This window comes from Sus scrofa, chromosome 14 (genome assembly GCF_000003025.6).
Source record: "Sus scrofa isolate TJ Tabasco breed Duroc chromosome 14, Sscrofa11.1, whole genome shotgun sequence".
In the NCBI taxonomy this organism is placed as follows: domain Eukaryota; kingdom Metazoa; phylum Chordata; class Mammalia; order Artiodactyla; family Suidae; genus Sus; species Sus scrofa.
The window spans coordinates 77304207-77323188 of NC_010456.5; the positions used below are offsets into that span (position 1 = coordinate 77304207).

An 18982-nucleotide genomic window follows, 5' to 3' on the forward strand; every position below is an offset into this window, starting at 1 on the left:
TCTGATATAGCTCAAGTTTTCACATTTGTGTAAATCTTCTTTTCCTTTGCACTGTTTATCTATATCAATGCCAATACAATACTGTATTTATTAATATAGTTTTATAATAACTGTTCAATCTGGTAAGGCAAGTCTTTCTTACCTTGTTTTTCTTCAGTAGGAGTGTTTGGATTTTCTTGATGCTTTGCTTTTTCATATAGATTTTAGGATCAACTTGTTTGGTTCTCCAAAATCTTGTTAAGACTACAGTTGAATTTACATTAATGAATTTTCTTATCCACGAATCCGGTGTCTCTCTATTTACCTTTTTTTTAATAATGTTTTTCAATAAGGTTTTATGATTTCTTTGATTTCTTTGTTAGAGACACAATTTGTGCTACTTTTTTTTTCTTTTTTCAAGTTCTTTATGTTTTAATGTTGCTAGGATATGTAATATAAATTGACTTTCGTATATTTCTCTTATATCTAGCAATTGTTTCAGACTCAAGTTTTTCAATTCATAGATTCTTGGAGTTTTCCATAAATGGTCCTTTTAACAGAAAGTAATGACAAATTTATTTCTTCCTTCACACTTTTTAAACATTAAACAGGGTCTTAGTCAGGGCCTGAAGAGTCCTAATATGCATGACTATAAAAGTTGCTATTGCTTCACGTCTCATATGTGAGGTATTACTCTATTTCACAGTGTTGGTTTCTCTGACCTTTAAATTATATGGCTTCAAAATCCATTTTCAGCACATATACATTTGTATATATACTGTATTACATAAATGTATAATAATCTTAATTTAGCATATGATGAGATTTATAGCAAATTATATCATATAATATATAATAATATATTCAAAAAATGCTTTAAAATGTTTTAGTCTACATATACATATTGAGGTCTACTGTATATTAAAGACCTTTGGGGATTATATAAGAAATAAAGACATAGTCATTGTTACATATTTATGCAGTATTTGGGGGAAAACAATTTGAGAGTAATTCAAGATGCTAACGCTTGTAAAAGTGGATAATTAAAATTTTATTCTTCCATTGTCATTGTGTTTCAACTTTCTTATTGGATGACAATCAGAAAAGCTAAGTCATCCTTTTTACTGTGAATGTTGAGTGAACAGTAATGGAATCTACTGGGTTTTTAGTTCCAGCCACCATGAAAAGTATTAGTGGACAAACAATATAGAAAAAAAAAATTGTAAACTTTGGTCATTTCCTTCTAAAATATCCCTCTCTCTTAAGTGTCTCCATTAAGGCTTTCATACCTACTGACAATATTTCTCAATTCTCTGTAAATGACACTAAGAAAATTTAGGTGTTATATCTCTTCTACAGTAACTACATAGAGTAGACATAAGTTAGGAAATCACATTACGTTTTGCTCACACCAGCCATCCCACCTCTCTGTGCTTGAGGGGAAAAACTAGCTTAGCATCTCCTCTCAGCAGTTTAACTACATGTCTCAGGTCTCATGTCACTGGTTCAGTTATGCTAAAATTGATCACTCTCTTTAACATCTAAAAGAAAAGTCCAGTGAAATTAACCATAAGCTAATAAGCTGTACCAGTTGTTAGTGCACAGAGATTTATTCTGAGAGCTCTGGATCTGTGATCGTTTTTTCCTACCTAAAAAGTACTTTATTGGAATAATATCCTAAAAATACAGTGAACAAAAATTCTCCTCCTGGAGTCCCCTGGTGGCCTAGCAGTTAAGGATTTGGTGTTGTCACTGCTGTGTCTCAGGTTCAGTCTCTAGCCTAGGATCTTCCACATGACACAGGCTTGGCAAAAAAACAAAAAAAAAACAAAAAAAAAAAAGAAAAGAAAAAGAAAGAAAAGAAAGCTTCTCCCCAAAAACTGGGGGGAGGAAGGAACCCAAAAAATCCTATTAAAAAGTAAGCAAAAGATAAGAATAAACTCATAGAAAGAAATTTGTTAAACATATAAAAAGTTGTTCAACCTTACCCATAGTAAGAGAAATACAAATTAGGTTACATGGACATATTGTTTCTAACCCATCAGATTGTCAAAAGCTTGGCAGTATACTCTGTAGTTGAGGTCATGAGAAAAGCAGGCACCCTTAAGTATTACCAGTGGAAATACAAAATCGGAATAGGAAGGGGAATTTGGCAATATATAAATATATATAGCAATAATAAAGTTGCTTATATATTTACCCTTCAACCCAGAAATTCTTCTAGAAATGTATCCCAAATATACACACCCAACAACAAAAAAAATACATATGTAAAATGTTCATTACAAAATCATTTGTAATTTCAAAGCGTTAGAAACTGTATGAACATTCATGTATAGGAGATGAAATGAATAAACTATGGTATATCCATACAGTAAGATGCTACGCCTCTGTTAAAAAAAAAAAAAGTGAGAAAAATCTCTATGTATTAATATACAGTGATTTCCAGGAGATATTTTTAAGTGAAAAAAGGCAAAATGCGAAAGAGCATGTATTCTATGCTACTGCCTTTTGTGTAAAAAATGAAAAGGAAAAAAGAAAATACACATATCTGTTTAACCTTTACAAAAATAAACACAGGAAGACAAACCAGAAAACAGTGAATTTGGGTACCTCGAATGAGGAAGGGCATAGAGAAGCAAGGGGTTGAAGGAAGTGACACTTCTGTGAGTATACCTGTTTCAGAGTTTTTACGTGGAAACATGTTAATTTTCTATGGATTTTTTAAAAAATTAAGAAGGATGGGAGTGTGGACCAAAACTGAAAGCAAACTGAAACACACAACCCCGACATTTTTTTCAATTTTAAGTAACATGAACCATCCTGAAGTGACGTGAAAAATAGAACCAGTCTAAATAACATACTGGAGTTCCTGTCGTGGCGCAGTGGTTAACGAATCCAACTAGGAACCATGAGGTTGCGGGTTCAGTCCCTGCCCTTGCTCAATGGGTTAATGATCCGGCATTGCCGTGAGCTGTGGTGTAGGTTGCAGACGCGGCTCGGATCCTGCGTTGCTGTGGCTCTGGCGTAGGCTGGCAGCTACAGCTCCGATTGGACCCCTAGCCTGGGAACCTCCATATGCCACGGGAGCGGCCCAAAGAAATAGCAAAAAGACCAAATAAATAAATAAATAACATACTGAACACAGTATTTTAGTAGCCAGGAGAACAGAAAATCAATTCTGAACTCTTTTTAATAGATTTGAGTTTTTGTAGAATTAGGAGGGAAGCAATTTTTAAACCCTTTTTAGAGATATTACAAAACTAAGCAAATACATGTGTTGATATTGTTTGGAGCTAAGGTTTTCACTGCAGAAGAAAGAACAAAATTATAATAATGCAGTGGGGAAAGGTAAGAATCCTGTGAACTTGAATTGGAATGGAAAGTATCAGTGTAAGCTTAATTTCAAACATAGATCTTTGGGAGTTCCGTTGTGGCTCAGTAGTTAACAAACCCGACTAGTATGCGTGAGGACGTGGATTCAATCCCTGGCCTTGTTCAGTGGGTTAAGGATCCGGCATTGCCCCGAGCTGTGGTGTAGGTTGCAGATGCAGCTTGGATCCAAGTTGCTGTAGCTATGGTGTAGGCCGGCAGCTGCAGCTCCCATTCTACTGCTAACCTGGGAACCTCCATAGGCCGCAGGTATAGCCCTAAAAAGAAAAAAAAAAAAAAAAAAAAAAAGATCTTTGAGTACATATACATACATTTATACGTACATGTTTGTGTATACACACACACACATACATACACATTTATGTGTGTAAGTGTGTATCTGTGAGTGTGCATGCATGCATACTTCCTAGTTCTATTTACTAACAGGGTCCACAAGCAAAGAATGCACCAACCACACACAATTTGGTCTCTAATACCATTCCACCCTAATAGGAAACAGCTATCCTTAGAGAAATGGCTGATTCCAGGGCTGGGTTAGCATGGGTATAAGATGAGCCCAGAACATTATGCCAGAAAGGAAGGAAGCACTCAAAAATAGAGTGAGGAACGTCCAAGGACACCTAAGCCAGTCTGAAGGCGCTCCCACTCACACAAATTGGGACATTTTGAGCACCAAGTAAAGGCTGTAATGAATTATAAACCATTGATATAAAAGAATCTATACCTCCTTTCTGATAAATAAATGGATTAAAAATAATAAGTGGAAGAAGGGGGTAAGCTCTTGCATCTAGTAGAATGCCAGACGCTGACTGGTAAATGTGAAAGGAGTGCTGGAGTTGGAAAATCGTCACAGTTCATGTTGCTTCAGTTAAGAATCATGAGTAGGTACTAAATCTGGGAGAAGGGATTAGGATTCTTGATGGGGAGAATATTTGCATGGTATTAAAGTGTCTATCAACAGACTGCTTGTTCGATGCAAGGGAAAATATAATAACTCTACATGGAGAAATTAGACAGCACCTTGTTCAGGTGATCAAGTTATCACCAATGGTGAATAGCAGCCAGACATAATATGCTTCTACTAAATGTGATGCCCTGAGAAGGACACGATATAATTTTTCTAGTGTTCTGGCCAGGAGTGCAAAATCTGAATTTAAGTATGAAGAAATATCAGACAAACCCAAAGTGAGAATCACTCTATTAAATAAAGTAGGGGAAGGCTGTATTCTTTTAAAATGTCCCTGTCACTGAAGTCAAAGAAACATTGAGGAAATGTTCAAGATAAAGGGAGACTGAAAAGATGACAAATCCTAGACTAAATTCTGTCCTAAAAGGAAAAAAGTGCTATCAGGGACATATAGTTTCATTAACAAAACTGGAAAATGGACAGTCGATTAGATAACGCTATTCTAACAGTATTACTGAAGTCGATGACTGTGGTTATGTAAGGAATGATCTTATTCTCAGGAAAGACAGATATATTTAAAGGTAAAGGGATGTTGTAAGTGCAGGTTCCTCTCAGACAGTTCAGGGGGAAATTGTATGATAAGAGACTATGTGCACAAAAGGCACAAAATGTTGACAGAAGTGCACCTAGCTAAAGTATATGGGTACTTTTTCCATTGTTTTTGTCGGTTTGTGTTTTTGTTTTTTGTTTGGCTGTGGCACACATAGGCTTGATGTGGGATCTCCTTTCCCATAGCAGGGGTTGAACCTGGGCTATGGGAAATGAGCCAGCACCGCTTGGCAGCAGTGAAAGCACCAAGTCCTAACCACTAGACCACCAGGGAACTCGCTGATGTTTTTAATTCTTGCAGATTTTTCTCAGCATTTGAAACTATTTCCAATATAGTTTTTTTTAAACGCATTTTAAGTAGTTCCTGTCGTGGCTGTGGTTAACAAATCCAACCATGAGGTTGCGCGTTTGATCCCTGGCCTTGCTCAGTGGGTTAACAATCCTGCATTGCCATGAGCTGTGATGTAGGTTGCAGACTCAGCTCGGATCCTGCATTGCTGTGGTTCTGGCGTAGGCCTGCGGCTGCAGCTCCGATTCAACCCCTAGCCTGGGAACCTCCATATGCCGCGGGAACGGCCCAAAAAATAGCAAAAAGACAAAAAATAAATAAATAAATAAATAAATAAAAATTTTTTAAAAAGAAAAAGACAATAAATAAATAAATAAATAAAACACATTTTAAGCCAGCTAATAATTAAAAATCTAAACTTAAAAAATTACATTGGGGGAGTTCCCGTCGTGGCGCAGTGGTTAACGAATCCGACTAGGAACCATGAGGTTGGGGGTTCAGTCCCTGCCCTTGCTCAGTGGGTTAACGATCCAGCGTTGCCGTGAGCTGTGGTGTAGGTTGCAGACGCGGCTCAGATCACTCGCGTTGCTGTGGCTCTGGCGTAGGCCAGGCAGCTACAGCTCTGATTCGACCCCTAGCCTGGGAACCTCCATATGCTGCGGGAGCGGCCCAAGAAATAGCAAAAAGACCAAAAAAAAAAAAAATTTATATTGGGAGACATTATGCTAAGTGAAATAAGCTAGACCACAAAAGACCAAATATTGTATGATCTTACTCATGAGAAGTACCTAGAATAGACAAATTCATAGAGACAGAAAATAGAATAGCAGTTACTAGAGGCCAAGGGGGGAAGGAATGGCGAGCTCAATGAATATAGTTTCTGATGAAAAAGTTCTGGAAACTGATAGTGCTGGTTATACAACATTACAAAATGTACTTAATTTCATGAATTATACACTGAAAAGTGTTAAAATGGTAAATTTTAGGTTATGTATATTTTACACACTGAAAAAATGTATCTTGGGGATGTTTAAATCATAATATAAAAGGATTTTGTATGATTCTTTTAATAAAAGCTCCATTTGTTTATTTAAACCGTTTAATACAACATTTGAAGATCAGCTACTTTATGAAGGTTCCACTTATAAATGATTATATAACATCTGTAGTTCGTCTCAGTTAATTTTTAAAAATAGATTATTAAAAAAACTGATATTCACCTGGGGCAAAGGTCTTAGCTTTTTTTCTGCATTTAGGTTTTTTACTTGTCAAAGCAAATGTCTCTCTAGCACTTCAGTCACCAGCTAGTTTGTCTTTTTAGAAAGAGGATGCTGGTAATTATGCTTCACAAAAAATATTTCATAAACATAAGCTTTTCTTTTTCTCACAAAGAACATACCAGGAGGAATGAGGAAAACAGATGTTCCTTATAAGTCTTCTAATGGACTTGTTTCCATTGTAAGCTGATCTGACTCTGAATTTGGCATCTGCCCCATTCACTGTGTGGGCTGAGCAGTTTAGTCTCAAAGTTTGGCTGAAAGTTAGTATTGACCTTTGACTGTTACCTGAAAACTCAGTGACAAAATACGCTTACCAGAAACCTCTTGAGAGAGTGATTTCACATTCTAAGCAAACATCTTCAAAATACGTCACTCCATTAACCAAATTAATTATTCTTTGCCTGGGTGTACTTATTTACTTTGTTGGATGCAGAGTATTCCCCAAATCTTATAAGGAGAAGCCTGTGTGATCAGAATGGCAGAAGAGAAAGAATATAAATCTCTTGTAACGCCCTGTACAGGTCACTATACCACAGCTTATCAATTAACCTTCACCCTCCAGCCTGCCCAGGGCCTACGGGAAGGCCTGAAAGTCTGGCTACCGAACAGTTTCTCATTTTCATCTGCGACAGAAGCTCAGGTTTTCCTCAGAGGGGAAGTAGCCCCAGATTCTTCTGTTCTTAACTGCCTTATTTGTAACTACAACAATTTTTATAGAGTTTTATTGCAGTATTGTAATTGACATACAATAAAATGCACAGGTTTAAATTGTACAATTTTACAAATGTTGACACAGGTATACACCCATGAAACCATCACTGTGGACACATCTACTCCCATGCTCTTTTGTAATCCTGCCTTCCTGCCCCTTCTCATCTCCACTGGGATTTTTTTTCCAGTTTCAAGCTATTACAATAAAGCTGGAGTGAACATTCATTTACAAATCTTGGTGTGGAAAAATGCTTTTCTTTACCTTGGGTTAAATGCCTGGAAATAGAAAAACTGAGTCATATGGTAGGTGTGTGTTTAACTTTTTAAGACAGTGACAAGTGGTTTTCAAAAATGGTCTTAACATTTTATAGTCTCATAATCAGTATATGAGAGTTTCAGTTAATCTATACCCTTGTCAACACTTAGTTCATCAGTCTTTAATTTTAACCATTCTAGTGGGTGGACAGTGCTATCTAATGGTGGTTTTAATCTGCATTTGTCTAACGGATAATGATGTTGAACATCTTTTCATGTGCTTGTTTGACATCTCTTTATCTTCTTTGAAGTGTTCAGCATTTTTGTCCATTTTTAATTGGGTTGTTTCTTGTTATTGATGTATAAAAGTTTTAATTTGGCAAGGTCAGAGCTATTTTTTCTGTCATAAAAGTTTACAGTTTTCACATCTTAAGAGATCTTTGGCAAATTCAAAGTAACTAAGATTTTCTCCTGAATTTTTTTCTCATAGTTTTATAGTTTTAGCACTTAACATTTAGGCCTATGATCCATTTCAAGTTAATTTTTTTTTTTTTGGTAATTGACATGAGGAAGAGAAGAAATGTTTTGTTTTGTTTTCACATAAGGCCATCCAGCACTTCCCAGAACATTCACTTAAAGCTTATTCTTTATCCATTGAATTGCTTTGATACATTTGTCAAAAATCAATTGACCATACAGAAGTAGGTTTATTTCTGGAGTCTCTATTCAGTTGCCTTGGTTTATTTGTCTGTCATTAAGCCAATACATGTCTTTTTAAATCAAGCAGTTTCTTTTTAAAGCGGTGTTTTGATCAGTCTTAGTTCTTTGCATTTTCCACGTAAATTTTAGAATCAACTTGTCAGTTTTTGTTAGAAAAGTCTATTGGAATTTTGATTGATATTACATGGAATCAATAGAGCCAATAACAAACTTGAAACCTCTGATTTCTGAACACTTTATATCTCATTGTGTACATAGGTTTCTTTTATTTCTCAGCATTGTTTTGTCATTTTCAGTGTGCACATCTTACACAGCTTTTGTCAGGTTTATTCCTAAGTATTTCACATATTTGATGGTATGGTAAATAGTTTTGTTTTGTTTTTCTCTTTAGGGCCGCACCTGCGGCATATGGAGGTTCCCAGGTTAGGGGTCAAATCTGAGCTGCATCTTCGACCTACACCACAGTTCCCGGCAACGCCAGATCCTTAACCCACTGAGCGAGGCTAGAGGTCAAACTCGCAACTTCATGGTTCCTAGTTGGATTCATTTCCTCTGTGCCACAACAGGAACTCCGTAAATAATATTTTTATATCAGTTTCTAAATGCTGGTATAGACAATTGCTATATGTATATATATGCATTTCTAGTACAGAAATTCAAGTGATTTTTTTAATTCGTTTTTGTATAGTGATCTTCTGTCCTGCAACTTTACTAAATAAACTCAGTAGTTTAGTAACTTTTTTCCCTAGGTTCCATAGGATTTTCTACATAGACCAGGATTTCTCAATCTCAGCATTATTGACATCATAGGATATTTAATAGCATCCTGGACTGTACCCACTAGTTGCCAGTAGCACCCTCTGCTGTAGATATGACAACCAAAAATGTCTCCAGATGTTGCCAAATGTCCTCTGGGGGGCAAAATTGCAATTATTGAGAACCATAGACATAGGCAGTTATGCCATCTGCAAATACAGTTTTACTTCATTTTCAATCTTGATGCATTTTCTTTCTTTCCTTTGTTTGCCTTATTACACTGGCTAGAGCCTCCAGTCGTGATTAAGAACAAACATTCTTTGTTCGTTTCCCAATCTAAAGGAAAAACATTTCATTGTCCACCATTAAGAACCATTTTTGGGGGAGATGGGGAGGAAGTGGGATGGACAGGGAGTATGAGCTTGGTAGATGCAAACTATTACATTTAGAAGGGATAAGCAATGAGGTCCTACTGTACAGCACTATATGCTGCTGTATAGCACTGGAAACTATATCTAGTCTCTTGGAGTAGAAGAGATGGAAGGTAGTATGAGAAAAAGAATGTATATATATATATATATATGATTGGGTCACTATACTGTACAGCAGAAACTGACACAGCACTATAAATCAACTATACACTAATAAAAATTTTTCTTAAAAAAAAAATCTTTCTAGGGAGTTCCTGTTGTGGCTCAGCAGTAACTAACCCATCTAGTTCCATGAGGATGCAGGTTTGATTCCTGCCCTCGATCAGTGGGTTAAGGACCCAGCATTGCTGTGAACCGTGCTGTAGATAAAAGACAGGGCTCAGATCTGATGTTGCTGTGGCTGTGGCATAGACTGGAGGCTGCGGCTCCAATACAACCCCTAGCCTGGGAAATTCCATATGCTGCAAGGGCAGCCCTAAAAAAACCAAGAAAAAAAAAAAAACAAAAATCCTTTCTAAGGCTTTGAAAGAGGTTTTTTTTTAAAAAAAAAAAAAAAAAAAAAGAACCATTTTTGGAGTTCCCGTCATGGCTCAGTGGTTAACGAATCCAAGTAGGAACCATGAGGTTTTGGGTTCGATCCCTGGCCTTGCTCAGTGGGTTAAGGATCTGGCACTGCTGTGAGCTGTGGTGTAGGTTGCAGACGCGGCTTGATCCCACATTGCTGTGGCTCTGACGTAGGCCAACAACTACAGCTCCGATTAGACCCCTAGCCTGGGAACCTCCATATGCTGCGGGAGCGGCCCCAGGGGGGAAAAAAAAACAAAACATTTTTCAGAGTTCCCACTGTGGCACAGTGGGTTAAGAATTCAACTGCAGCAGTTCAAGTCACTGTGGGTGCATGGGTTCAATCCCCAGCCCAGTGCAGTGGGTTAAAGGATCCTGCATTGCCTGTGGCATGGGTTGCAGCTGTGGTTCAGATTTACTCCCTGGCCCAGGAACTTCATGTGCCATGGGTGTGGCCATTTAAAAGAAAGAACCATTTTTCATAAGTGCCCTTTATGAAGTTGAGAACATGTTTTGTTTGTTTGTTTGTTTGTTTGTTTCGAGCCACACTCGCAACCTGTGGAAGTTCCTGGGCCAGGGATCAAACCCACATCACAGCAGCACCACTGCTGTGACAATGCCAGGTCCTTAACTTGCTGCACCAAAGGAGAACTACAGAAGAGATTCCCTTCTATTCCTAGTTTTCTGAAAGGTTTTTTAGAAATTAATTGTGGACTTTGTCAAATACTTCCTCAGCATCTACGAAGATGATCTTATGTTTTTTTAGTTACTATGATAGATTACATTGATTGATTTTTTTTTGATGTTAAACCACGCTTGCATTTCGAGGATAAATGCTCCCTGATCATGATTCATTATCTCTTTAAATATGCTATTGGATTTGATTTGCTAAAATTTCCTTCAGAATATTTGCATATTTTTTGATTTGGGCATCAGAGTAATGCTGGCCTCAAGGAATGAGTTGGGAAGTATTCCCTCCTTTTCAGTTTTCTAAAGAGTTTGTATAGCATTGACATTGACATTATTTTTTTCCTTAAATGTTTGGTGGAATTCTCTTTATGGGACACTTTTTAATTATAAAATCAAATATTTGCAAGATACAAGGCTATTCAGGCTATTTCTTCCTAAGTGAGGTTTTATAGTTTGTGCCTCTCCAGAAATTTGTCCAATTTATCTAACTTATCAAATCTATTGGTATAAAGTTGTTAATAGTGTTTTATTATCCATTTAGTATGTGTAGATGCTATAGTGATACCACGTCTCTTATTACCAATATTGGCAATTATGTCTTCCCTCTTTTTTTTTTTTCCTGATCAGTCTGCCTAGATGTTTAATTTTGTCCAACTTTGACTCCCAATTCCATCTGCTCAGCTCAATGAAACTGTCAGGCTCTGTTTAGCTTGTCCCTTCGTGTGTTTTCAACTCTCAAGTTTACTCTTAGAGAGACATCCAGATGATAGAATTTTTTCCAAATAGCAATTTTCTAGGAATAACAACAATACAGAAGGAATCCAGAGAGACATGCAGAAGCATAACTAATCATTTCTCAGCTGTAACAACCCAAGAGAATATAATCTGGCCGGTATTTCTTGCTTTTAATCTCAAAGTTGAAGGAAGTATGATAGTTTAAGCTTAGCAAGACTAGCTTTGACTTGATGGTGAATGATCACATCCCAACTTGAAGCTCTTTAAAAGAAATATTAGGGAAGAACTCTCTAACTCTTGAGGTTCAACACTTAACTGTCAAGACCAAAGAAAGGGATAGGTACGTAGATCATTTTTTGTTCTGACTCATATGACATTTCTAATGCTCTTACACAATACTCATGTTTTTCCCTTTTGTTTGTGTTCCAGGTTTTCTGTCTCAACTGGTCTTTGACAAACCCCTGACTGAATGCATCCGTGCTGGCCACTATGCAGCAAGTGTCATAATTAGGCGGACTGGCTGCACTTTTCCTGAGAAGCCAGACTTCCACTGATGGAAAAGCAGGACACCCCAGCCGAGAAGTACAGACGCGGCTCTGATTGCTTCCCGAGAACTCCCGTATTAATGAAGAAGAAAATTACCTGCCACCTTTCTTACTATAATAATGTTCATTGTTAATTTAGAGGGTACAGTAATGCACAGTAGAATCTCTATTCTCTCAAAAACCTAAAAAGTGAGGTTTATTTCCATAGTTTGGTAGTACCACTTAAATGTCAATTAAACAAGCATATAACATTTCAATAGAAATTTTTGTTTCATTTTCAGTTACTTTGTAAATTCATGTGTATTTAGCAAAGTGATCAGTTTTTTTTACATTTCTGCTTTGAATGCAGATGCAATTTAATATAATAGATTTTTAAAAAGGAAATTAAAGATAATACATAAATCTTTAGCTTTTATACAAATATATTTAATTCAGGAATGTGTGTGTACACATACATACACATATGTATGTTCATACATGTACCACACATATACATAATAAATGGTCAGATAAGGTACAGAAATATTTATCTTGCCAACTTATGCCAAATAATTTCTAGTATGTACTCAAAAATGTAATAAACTTTGGATAATTAAATAATTTTCCAAATTATGAGCTATGTTACAATATTCAAATCATAGTCTTATATTTACTTATGGTACTCTGTAATTTGATACAAATAAAAAGTTGTCATATAGGACTTTTTTCCTGTCTTTGCCCTGTGCTCAGCAAACTAAGGAATAAAGATCATTGTTTAATCCTGGGCCCTGAAATGATAACTAATTTGTTGATGGAAATAGAAGGAATAACATACCTATATTGAATAATAGCTTAGTATTAGAGACCAATAAGCCACTGTTTAAAGGAAGACAGAATGGTATAATAGAACCTCTGGAGGCAGATTAATTACCTTTATATGACCTTGGGTCAAATACTCAGCCCCTTTGAGCTTCAATCTCCTTTCTATAAAATGGGATCATAACCCCTGTGTACAAGGTCATTGAGATGATTTGAGAGAGAATGCTAAGTATAAAGTGCTTATCATTATTATTGTTGCTGAAGAAGAAAAAGATCGTAGTTGTAAAACTGAATTCAAACCATAGAAAAGAGTTCAGGTTGTTGGTTATTTTTTTACATAAGTAACTTTTTAGGTCTCCTGTGCTTGTTTATCTTTTTATTATCATTGAGCTATAACTCATTATATATATGAATTTTCCATTTTAAAGTGTACAGTTAAAGTGTAAAGTGAAAAAAAGAAAGAGGAGTTCCTGTTGTAGCTTAATGGGTTATGAACCTGACTAGTATCCGTGAGGATGTGGGTTTGATCCCTGGCCTCGCTCAGAGGGTTACGGATCTAATGTTTCCATAAGCTGTGGTGTAGGTTGCAGAGGCAACCCAGATCCCCATATTGCCATGGCTGTGGTATACGTGGCAGCTGCAACCCTGCTGCAACCCCTGGCCTGGAACTTCCATATGCCACAAATGCAGCTCTGAAAAGCTAAATAAATAAATAAATAAATAAAGTGTAAAGTGGGGTGTCACCATTATGACTCAGCAGGTTAAAAACGCAACATAGCGTCCTTGAGGATACCAGCTCAATCCCTGGCCGCACTCAGTGGGTTAAGGATCCAGTGATGCTGCAAGCTCCGGCATAGGTCGCAGATGCAGCTCGGCTCTGGCATTGCTGTGGCTGTGGCATAGGCCAGCCGCTGCAGCTCCAATTCAACCCTTAGCCTGGGAACTTACATATGCCGTAGGTGCGACTGTAAACAGGAAAAAAAAGTGTAAAGTGGGCTTTAGTATATTCACAAAACTGTGCAGCTATCACCAATAGCTAAATCAAGAACAGTCTCATCACCTCTAAAGGAGACCCTGTACCCAGTTCATTCCCATCTTCTGGTAACCACTAACCTATTTTCTGTCTCTGTAGATTTGCCTGTTCTGAACATTGATAAAAATGGAGTCGTGTAACATGTGTTCATTTGTGTCTGGCTTCTTTTACTTAGCATGTTTTCAAGGTTCATCTTAAAATGTTTTCAGTACTTCTTTTTATTGCCAAACAGTATTTCCTTGTATGGATATACCATATTATGTTTATCTGTTCACCGCTTGATGGACATTTCAGTTGTTAACATTTTGGGACTACCATGAATTATACTGCTATTAACATTCACATACAAATTTTTTACGTTGATGTATGTTTTCATTTCTTTAGGACATATACCTTGGAATAGAATTGCAGGGTCACATGGTAACTGTAGGCTTAACTTTTTGAGATACTGCCAAACTTTTTTCCAAAGGGGCTGCATCATCTTGCCTTCTTACCAACAAGGTTTAAGGGTTTCAATTTTTTTACACCCTTGCCAACACTTGCTACTCTGTTTGATTGTGGCCATCTTGGGAGTATAATGTGATATCTCATTGTGATTTTAATTTACATTTTCTTACCTACTAATGATACTGTTCTTATTGACCATTTGTATTTTTTCTCTGGAGAAATGTCTGTTCAAATCCCTTGCTCATTTTTTCATTGAGTTTATCCTTTTATTCTTGAGGTGTAAGCATTCTTTATATATTCTGGATATAAATCTTATCAGACATGATTTACAAATATTTTCTTCCATTCTGAGGGTTATGTTTTCATTTTCTTGATGGTATCCTTTGAAGCACAGATGTTCTTAATTTGTATGAAATCTTTATCTCCTTTTTTTTTTGTTGTTGTTTTCATATTTAGGGAACCATGGCCTAATGCAGTATCATGAAGAATTACATGTATATCCTCTTCTAAGATTTTCATAGTTTTTGCTCTTACATTTAACTCTTTGAGCCATTTTGAGGTTTTTTTTAATATATTTGAGTTGGGAGGTCTAAATTAAGTATCTTGTGTGTAGATATCCGCTTATTTCATTACCTTATTAAGAAAGACTATTTTCTCCACTATGGCACCCTTGTCAAAAATCAGTTGACCATAAATGTAAGGCTTTATTTCTGGACTCTCAGTTCTGTTCCATTTGTCTCTATGTCTATCCTTATGCTAATCTAGACTGTCTTGATTACTGGAGCTTCAGGTTTTGAAATCAGGAAGTGTGAGTCCTCCAGCTCTGTCTCTCAAGAATAGTTAGTTTGGGAAGTTCCCATTGTGGCTCAACGGTAACGAACCCAACTAGTATCCATGAGGATACAGTTTTGATCCCTGGCCTCGCTCAGTGGGTTAAGGATCAGGCATTGCTGTGAGCTGCCATGAGCTGTGGTGTAGGTCACAGATGCAGCTCGGATCCCACGTTGCTGTGGTGTAGGCCAGCATCTGCAGCTCCAGTTCAACCCCTAGCCTGGGAACTTCCATATGCCAAGGTGTGGCCCTAAAAAAGAAAAAAGAACAGTTAGTTTGACTGTTAGAGTATCTTTATCATATTGAAATTACTACAGAATGTCTTCCTCTTAGATTAGTAACTGGGACACTGAGAAACTTTTCTTATTCTTTTTTAGAAAAAAAAATCTTTTACTCCAAGACTATCAATCGAGTACCACTCACCAGCTAGGAAGACAGTCACTATAGGAGGTTCCTAAGTAGTAATTAACATGCACACAGATCACATAACTTCCTTATATTAAAAAAAAAAAACTTCTTGTATTAAAAAATTAGTCATTGGGATATGTTTATTTTTGTTCTTGGGTTTATGGCATACTTTTTTAGGTCTCTGTTTTGGTAAAGAACAAAGGCAAAATACTGGCTAGCCTAGCAGATTGGGTCTCAGGAAAATTGCCTTCACCTGGTTGTAAGGCATTTCCTTCTGTGGACTGAGTTTTTCCATCTTGGAAGGAGGAATAGTCAACCTAATTTCACTTATAGCATCTTTTTTTTTTTTTTTTTTTTTTTTTTTTCCCACTGTACAGCAAGGGGGTCAGGTTATCCTTAGATGTATACATTGCAGTTACAGTTTTTTCCCCCACCCTTTCTTCTGTTGCGACATGAGTATCTAGACATAGGACTTATAGCATCTTGGTTTAACAGATAGTGAAGGAAGACATAGAGTATGGGGGGAAGAATCATGACGTTGTCAAGAAGACATTGGTTCTGATCTCAGGTTGGTGTCAAGTAGTTGTGTGACCCTAGAATGTAATTCACAGAATGTGGATGCTTCAGTTGTGACATCCCTAAAGTATATTATGTACCACCGGTTTTAATAAGGTTGCCCCGTTGTATGTGGGAAAAGATGGTTCTTACTAGAGGAGTGTGCCAGAAAGACTAAGGCCCTTCGCTTGTGTGTTACAGTTGGATAAATCAGGTGGGCTCAGGAGACCAATACTTGTGTGCCTAGCCTAGGTGACCTGGAAAGTTAAAGTATTGAGGTTGGCCTTGTCTCAGCAAGTGTTGGAAGTTGCCTGAAAACATTTGGAGACAGTCTGGGTGCCCAAGTTTTAGTATAACAGAGTAGGAGAGAAAAAAAAAAAAAAAGGAGCAAGAGTAGTTATTGAGTTTTCCTCTAGTTTTTATATCTGTCTTCATGATATGTACCTTCAAGTACTGCTTTATTTCTCTGAGTCAGAAAAAAGTAACTTTTATTTTTTCGATCAGGGTGAGTGAAATAAATTCTTTGTCTTACACAAAGTCCAAGCAATCTTGGCTAAAAGCTATTCTTTTTACCCAGTTTTGCAAAACAAGTATAATTTTTTACCCTTTCAAAAAGAGATGCATAATGTAGATTGTTTTAGACATGTATAAGCCTACAGAGGAAGCATGTGTCTGGCTGTCAGTCTGAAAATATCACCAGCATTGAAATATAAAAACATGTACTTACTCATTTCTGTTACTCCATCACCCTCAGAAAAAGTGTCCATTTAATAATATTTCCACTGGATAAAGTAGGTTTAAGATGTAAACAATTTCTTTATAATAGTAGTTCTATGTTCAAGTCCTTGGCTTTGTGTTTCTTTGGTCAAGTTCTTGAAATGCACCGACCCTTGGTTTCCTCAACTCAAAATGGGGAAAATATGTCTACCCCTAGTGAGAGAGTGTTAAGAGAATACAAAAGCAAAAGCATTTTATAAATAGTAAAATAAATCTAAATATAAAGTAGTTTGTTATTTTACAAAGGCACTGAAGCAACCCAATGGGAAAAAGGAAAATCTTTTCAATAGAAAATGCTATTACAACCTGATGTCTTTACGGGGAAAAAAATGAACCTTTGACCCCTTACATCATACCATACATAAAAATTAAAGGTGGATCACGGCCATAACATAAAAGCTAAAATTATTACACTTCTAGAAGAAAACAATATTTTCACAGATTGGGTGTAGGCAAAAGTTCCTTGGAGAAGACTTTGAAAACACTGACCATAAAAGAAAAAATATTGATAAATTGATTTAACTCCAAAAATTTTTAAATCTTTTGTTCATTAAGAATGAATAAACAGGAGTTCCCATTGTGGCTCAGCAGTAACAAACCTGACTAGTATCCATGAGGACGCCGTTTTGATCCCTGGCCCAACTCAGTAGGTTAAGGATCCAGCATTGCTGTGAGCTGTGGTGTAGATCGCAGATGCAGCTTGGATCTGGTGTTGCTTTGGCTGTGGCATAGACCAGCAGCTACAGCTCCAGTTTTGACCCCTAGCCTGGGAACTTCCACATGCCATGGGTGCAGCCCTAAAAAAAAAAGAATATGAATAAACAAGCCCACAGTTCAGGATAAAATATTCATGACACATATATCTAACAAAAAACTTATATCCAGTATGTATTGAAAGCTTATTTCAATATATAATTTTAATAATGAAAAGACAGATGGTATTACAAAAGAAACTATACGAATGGCTAATAAGCACATGATAAAATATTTAACATCATTAGACATGAGAGAAATGAACATTCAAACCTCAGTGAGATGCTACTGCGCTAGAATGACTAGAATTTAAGAGAACACAGCAATGTTGGAGAGGATGTGAAGCAGCATGCCAGGGAAGTGTAAAATGGAGCAACCAGAGTTCCCTGGTGGCCTCATGGTTAAGGATTTGGCATCGTCACTGCTGTGGCTCAGGTTTCATCCCTGGCCTGAGAACTTCTGCATGCCACAAGCACAGCTTAAAAAAAATTTAAAAATAGGGAGTTCCCGCTGTGGCTCAGTGGTTAACGAATCCGACTAGAAACCATGAGGTTGCGGGTTCAATCCCTGGCCTTGCTGAGTGGGTTGAGGATCTGGCGTTACTGTGAGCTGTGGTGTAGGTCGCAGACATGGCTCGGATCCCGTGTTGCTGTGGCTCTAGTGTAGACCAGCAGCTACAGCTCCGATTGGACCCCTAGCCTGGGAACCTCCATATGCCGCCAGAGTGGCCCAAGAAATAGCAAAAAGACAAAAATAAAATAAAAATTAAAAAATAAAGGAACAGCCACTTTGGAAAACAGAGGGCAATTTCTTATAAATTTAAACACACCTATTCCTAGATCTTGCCATTTCACTTCTAGTATTCACCCAAGAGAAGTGAAAGCACATGTCCACATAAAAACTTGCATTGGAATAGTTACAGCATTGTTATTCATTGTTTGCAAAAGTTGGAAACTGGGTAGCTGTCCAGTAGCAGGAGGAAAGATGAAAACTGATATATTCAAACAATGGAGTAATACTCAGCAAAAGAAGGAACTGATAAACTGATAACATGAAATCAATCTCAAAACTACTCAGCAAAAGAAGCCAGATAGGAAGAAGTGCAAACTGAAGATTCCCTGTATGTGGAATTCTAGAACAGGAAAAACCAGCCTACAGTGGGGGGGGGGGGGGGGAATCAGAATAAGAGCTGGCTTTGTGGGAGAGGACAGAAGTGGAAACTGACTAGGAAGGGAAAAGAGGGGACTTTCTAAGCTGACAGTGATGTCATAATAGGGATTACACAGGGATATGCATTTGTCAAAACTTGGGGCATATCTTATTTAAGGTGCATGTTTTTTGTTTGTTTGTTTGTTTTAGGGCTGCATCTGCAGCATATGAAAGTTCCCTGGGGGGAATTGCTAGTTGCTAGGGGTTGAATCGGAGCTGCAGCTGCCACCCTACACCTCAGCCATAGCAACACCAGATCCAAGACGCATCTACAACCTATACCGGCAGCTCTCAGCAATGCTGGATC

General features: G+C 37.2%; 1 protein-coding gene across 3 annotated transcripts in view; it reads left to right on the forward strand.

Moving 5' to 3' along the window:
- ADK (adenosine kinase) overlaps positions 1-16380 on the forward strand; it is a 484515-nt gene extending 468135 nt beyond the window's left edge. For all 3 annotated transcript variants that reach the window (XM_003359240.4, XM_003359241.4, XM_021072588.1), the window contains exon 11: positions 11749-16380. In XM_003359240.4, the coding sequence (XP_003359288.1) occupies positions 11749-11873 (125 nt within the window). In that variant the 3' untranslated portion in view covers positions 11874-16380. The remainder of the gene's footprint in view (positions 1-11748) is intronic.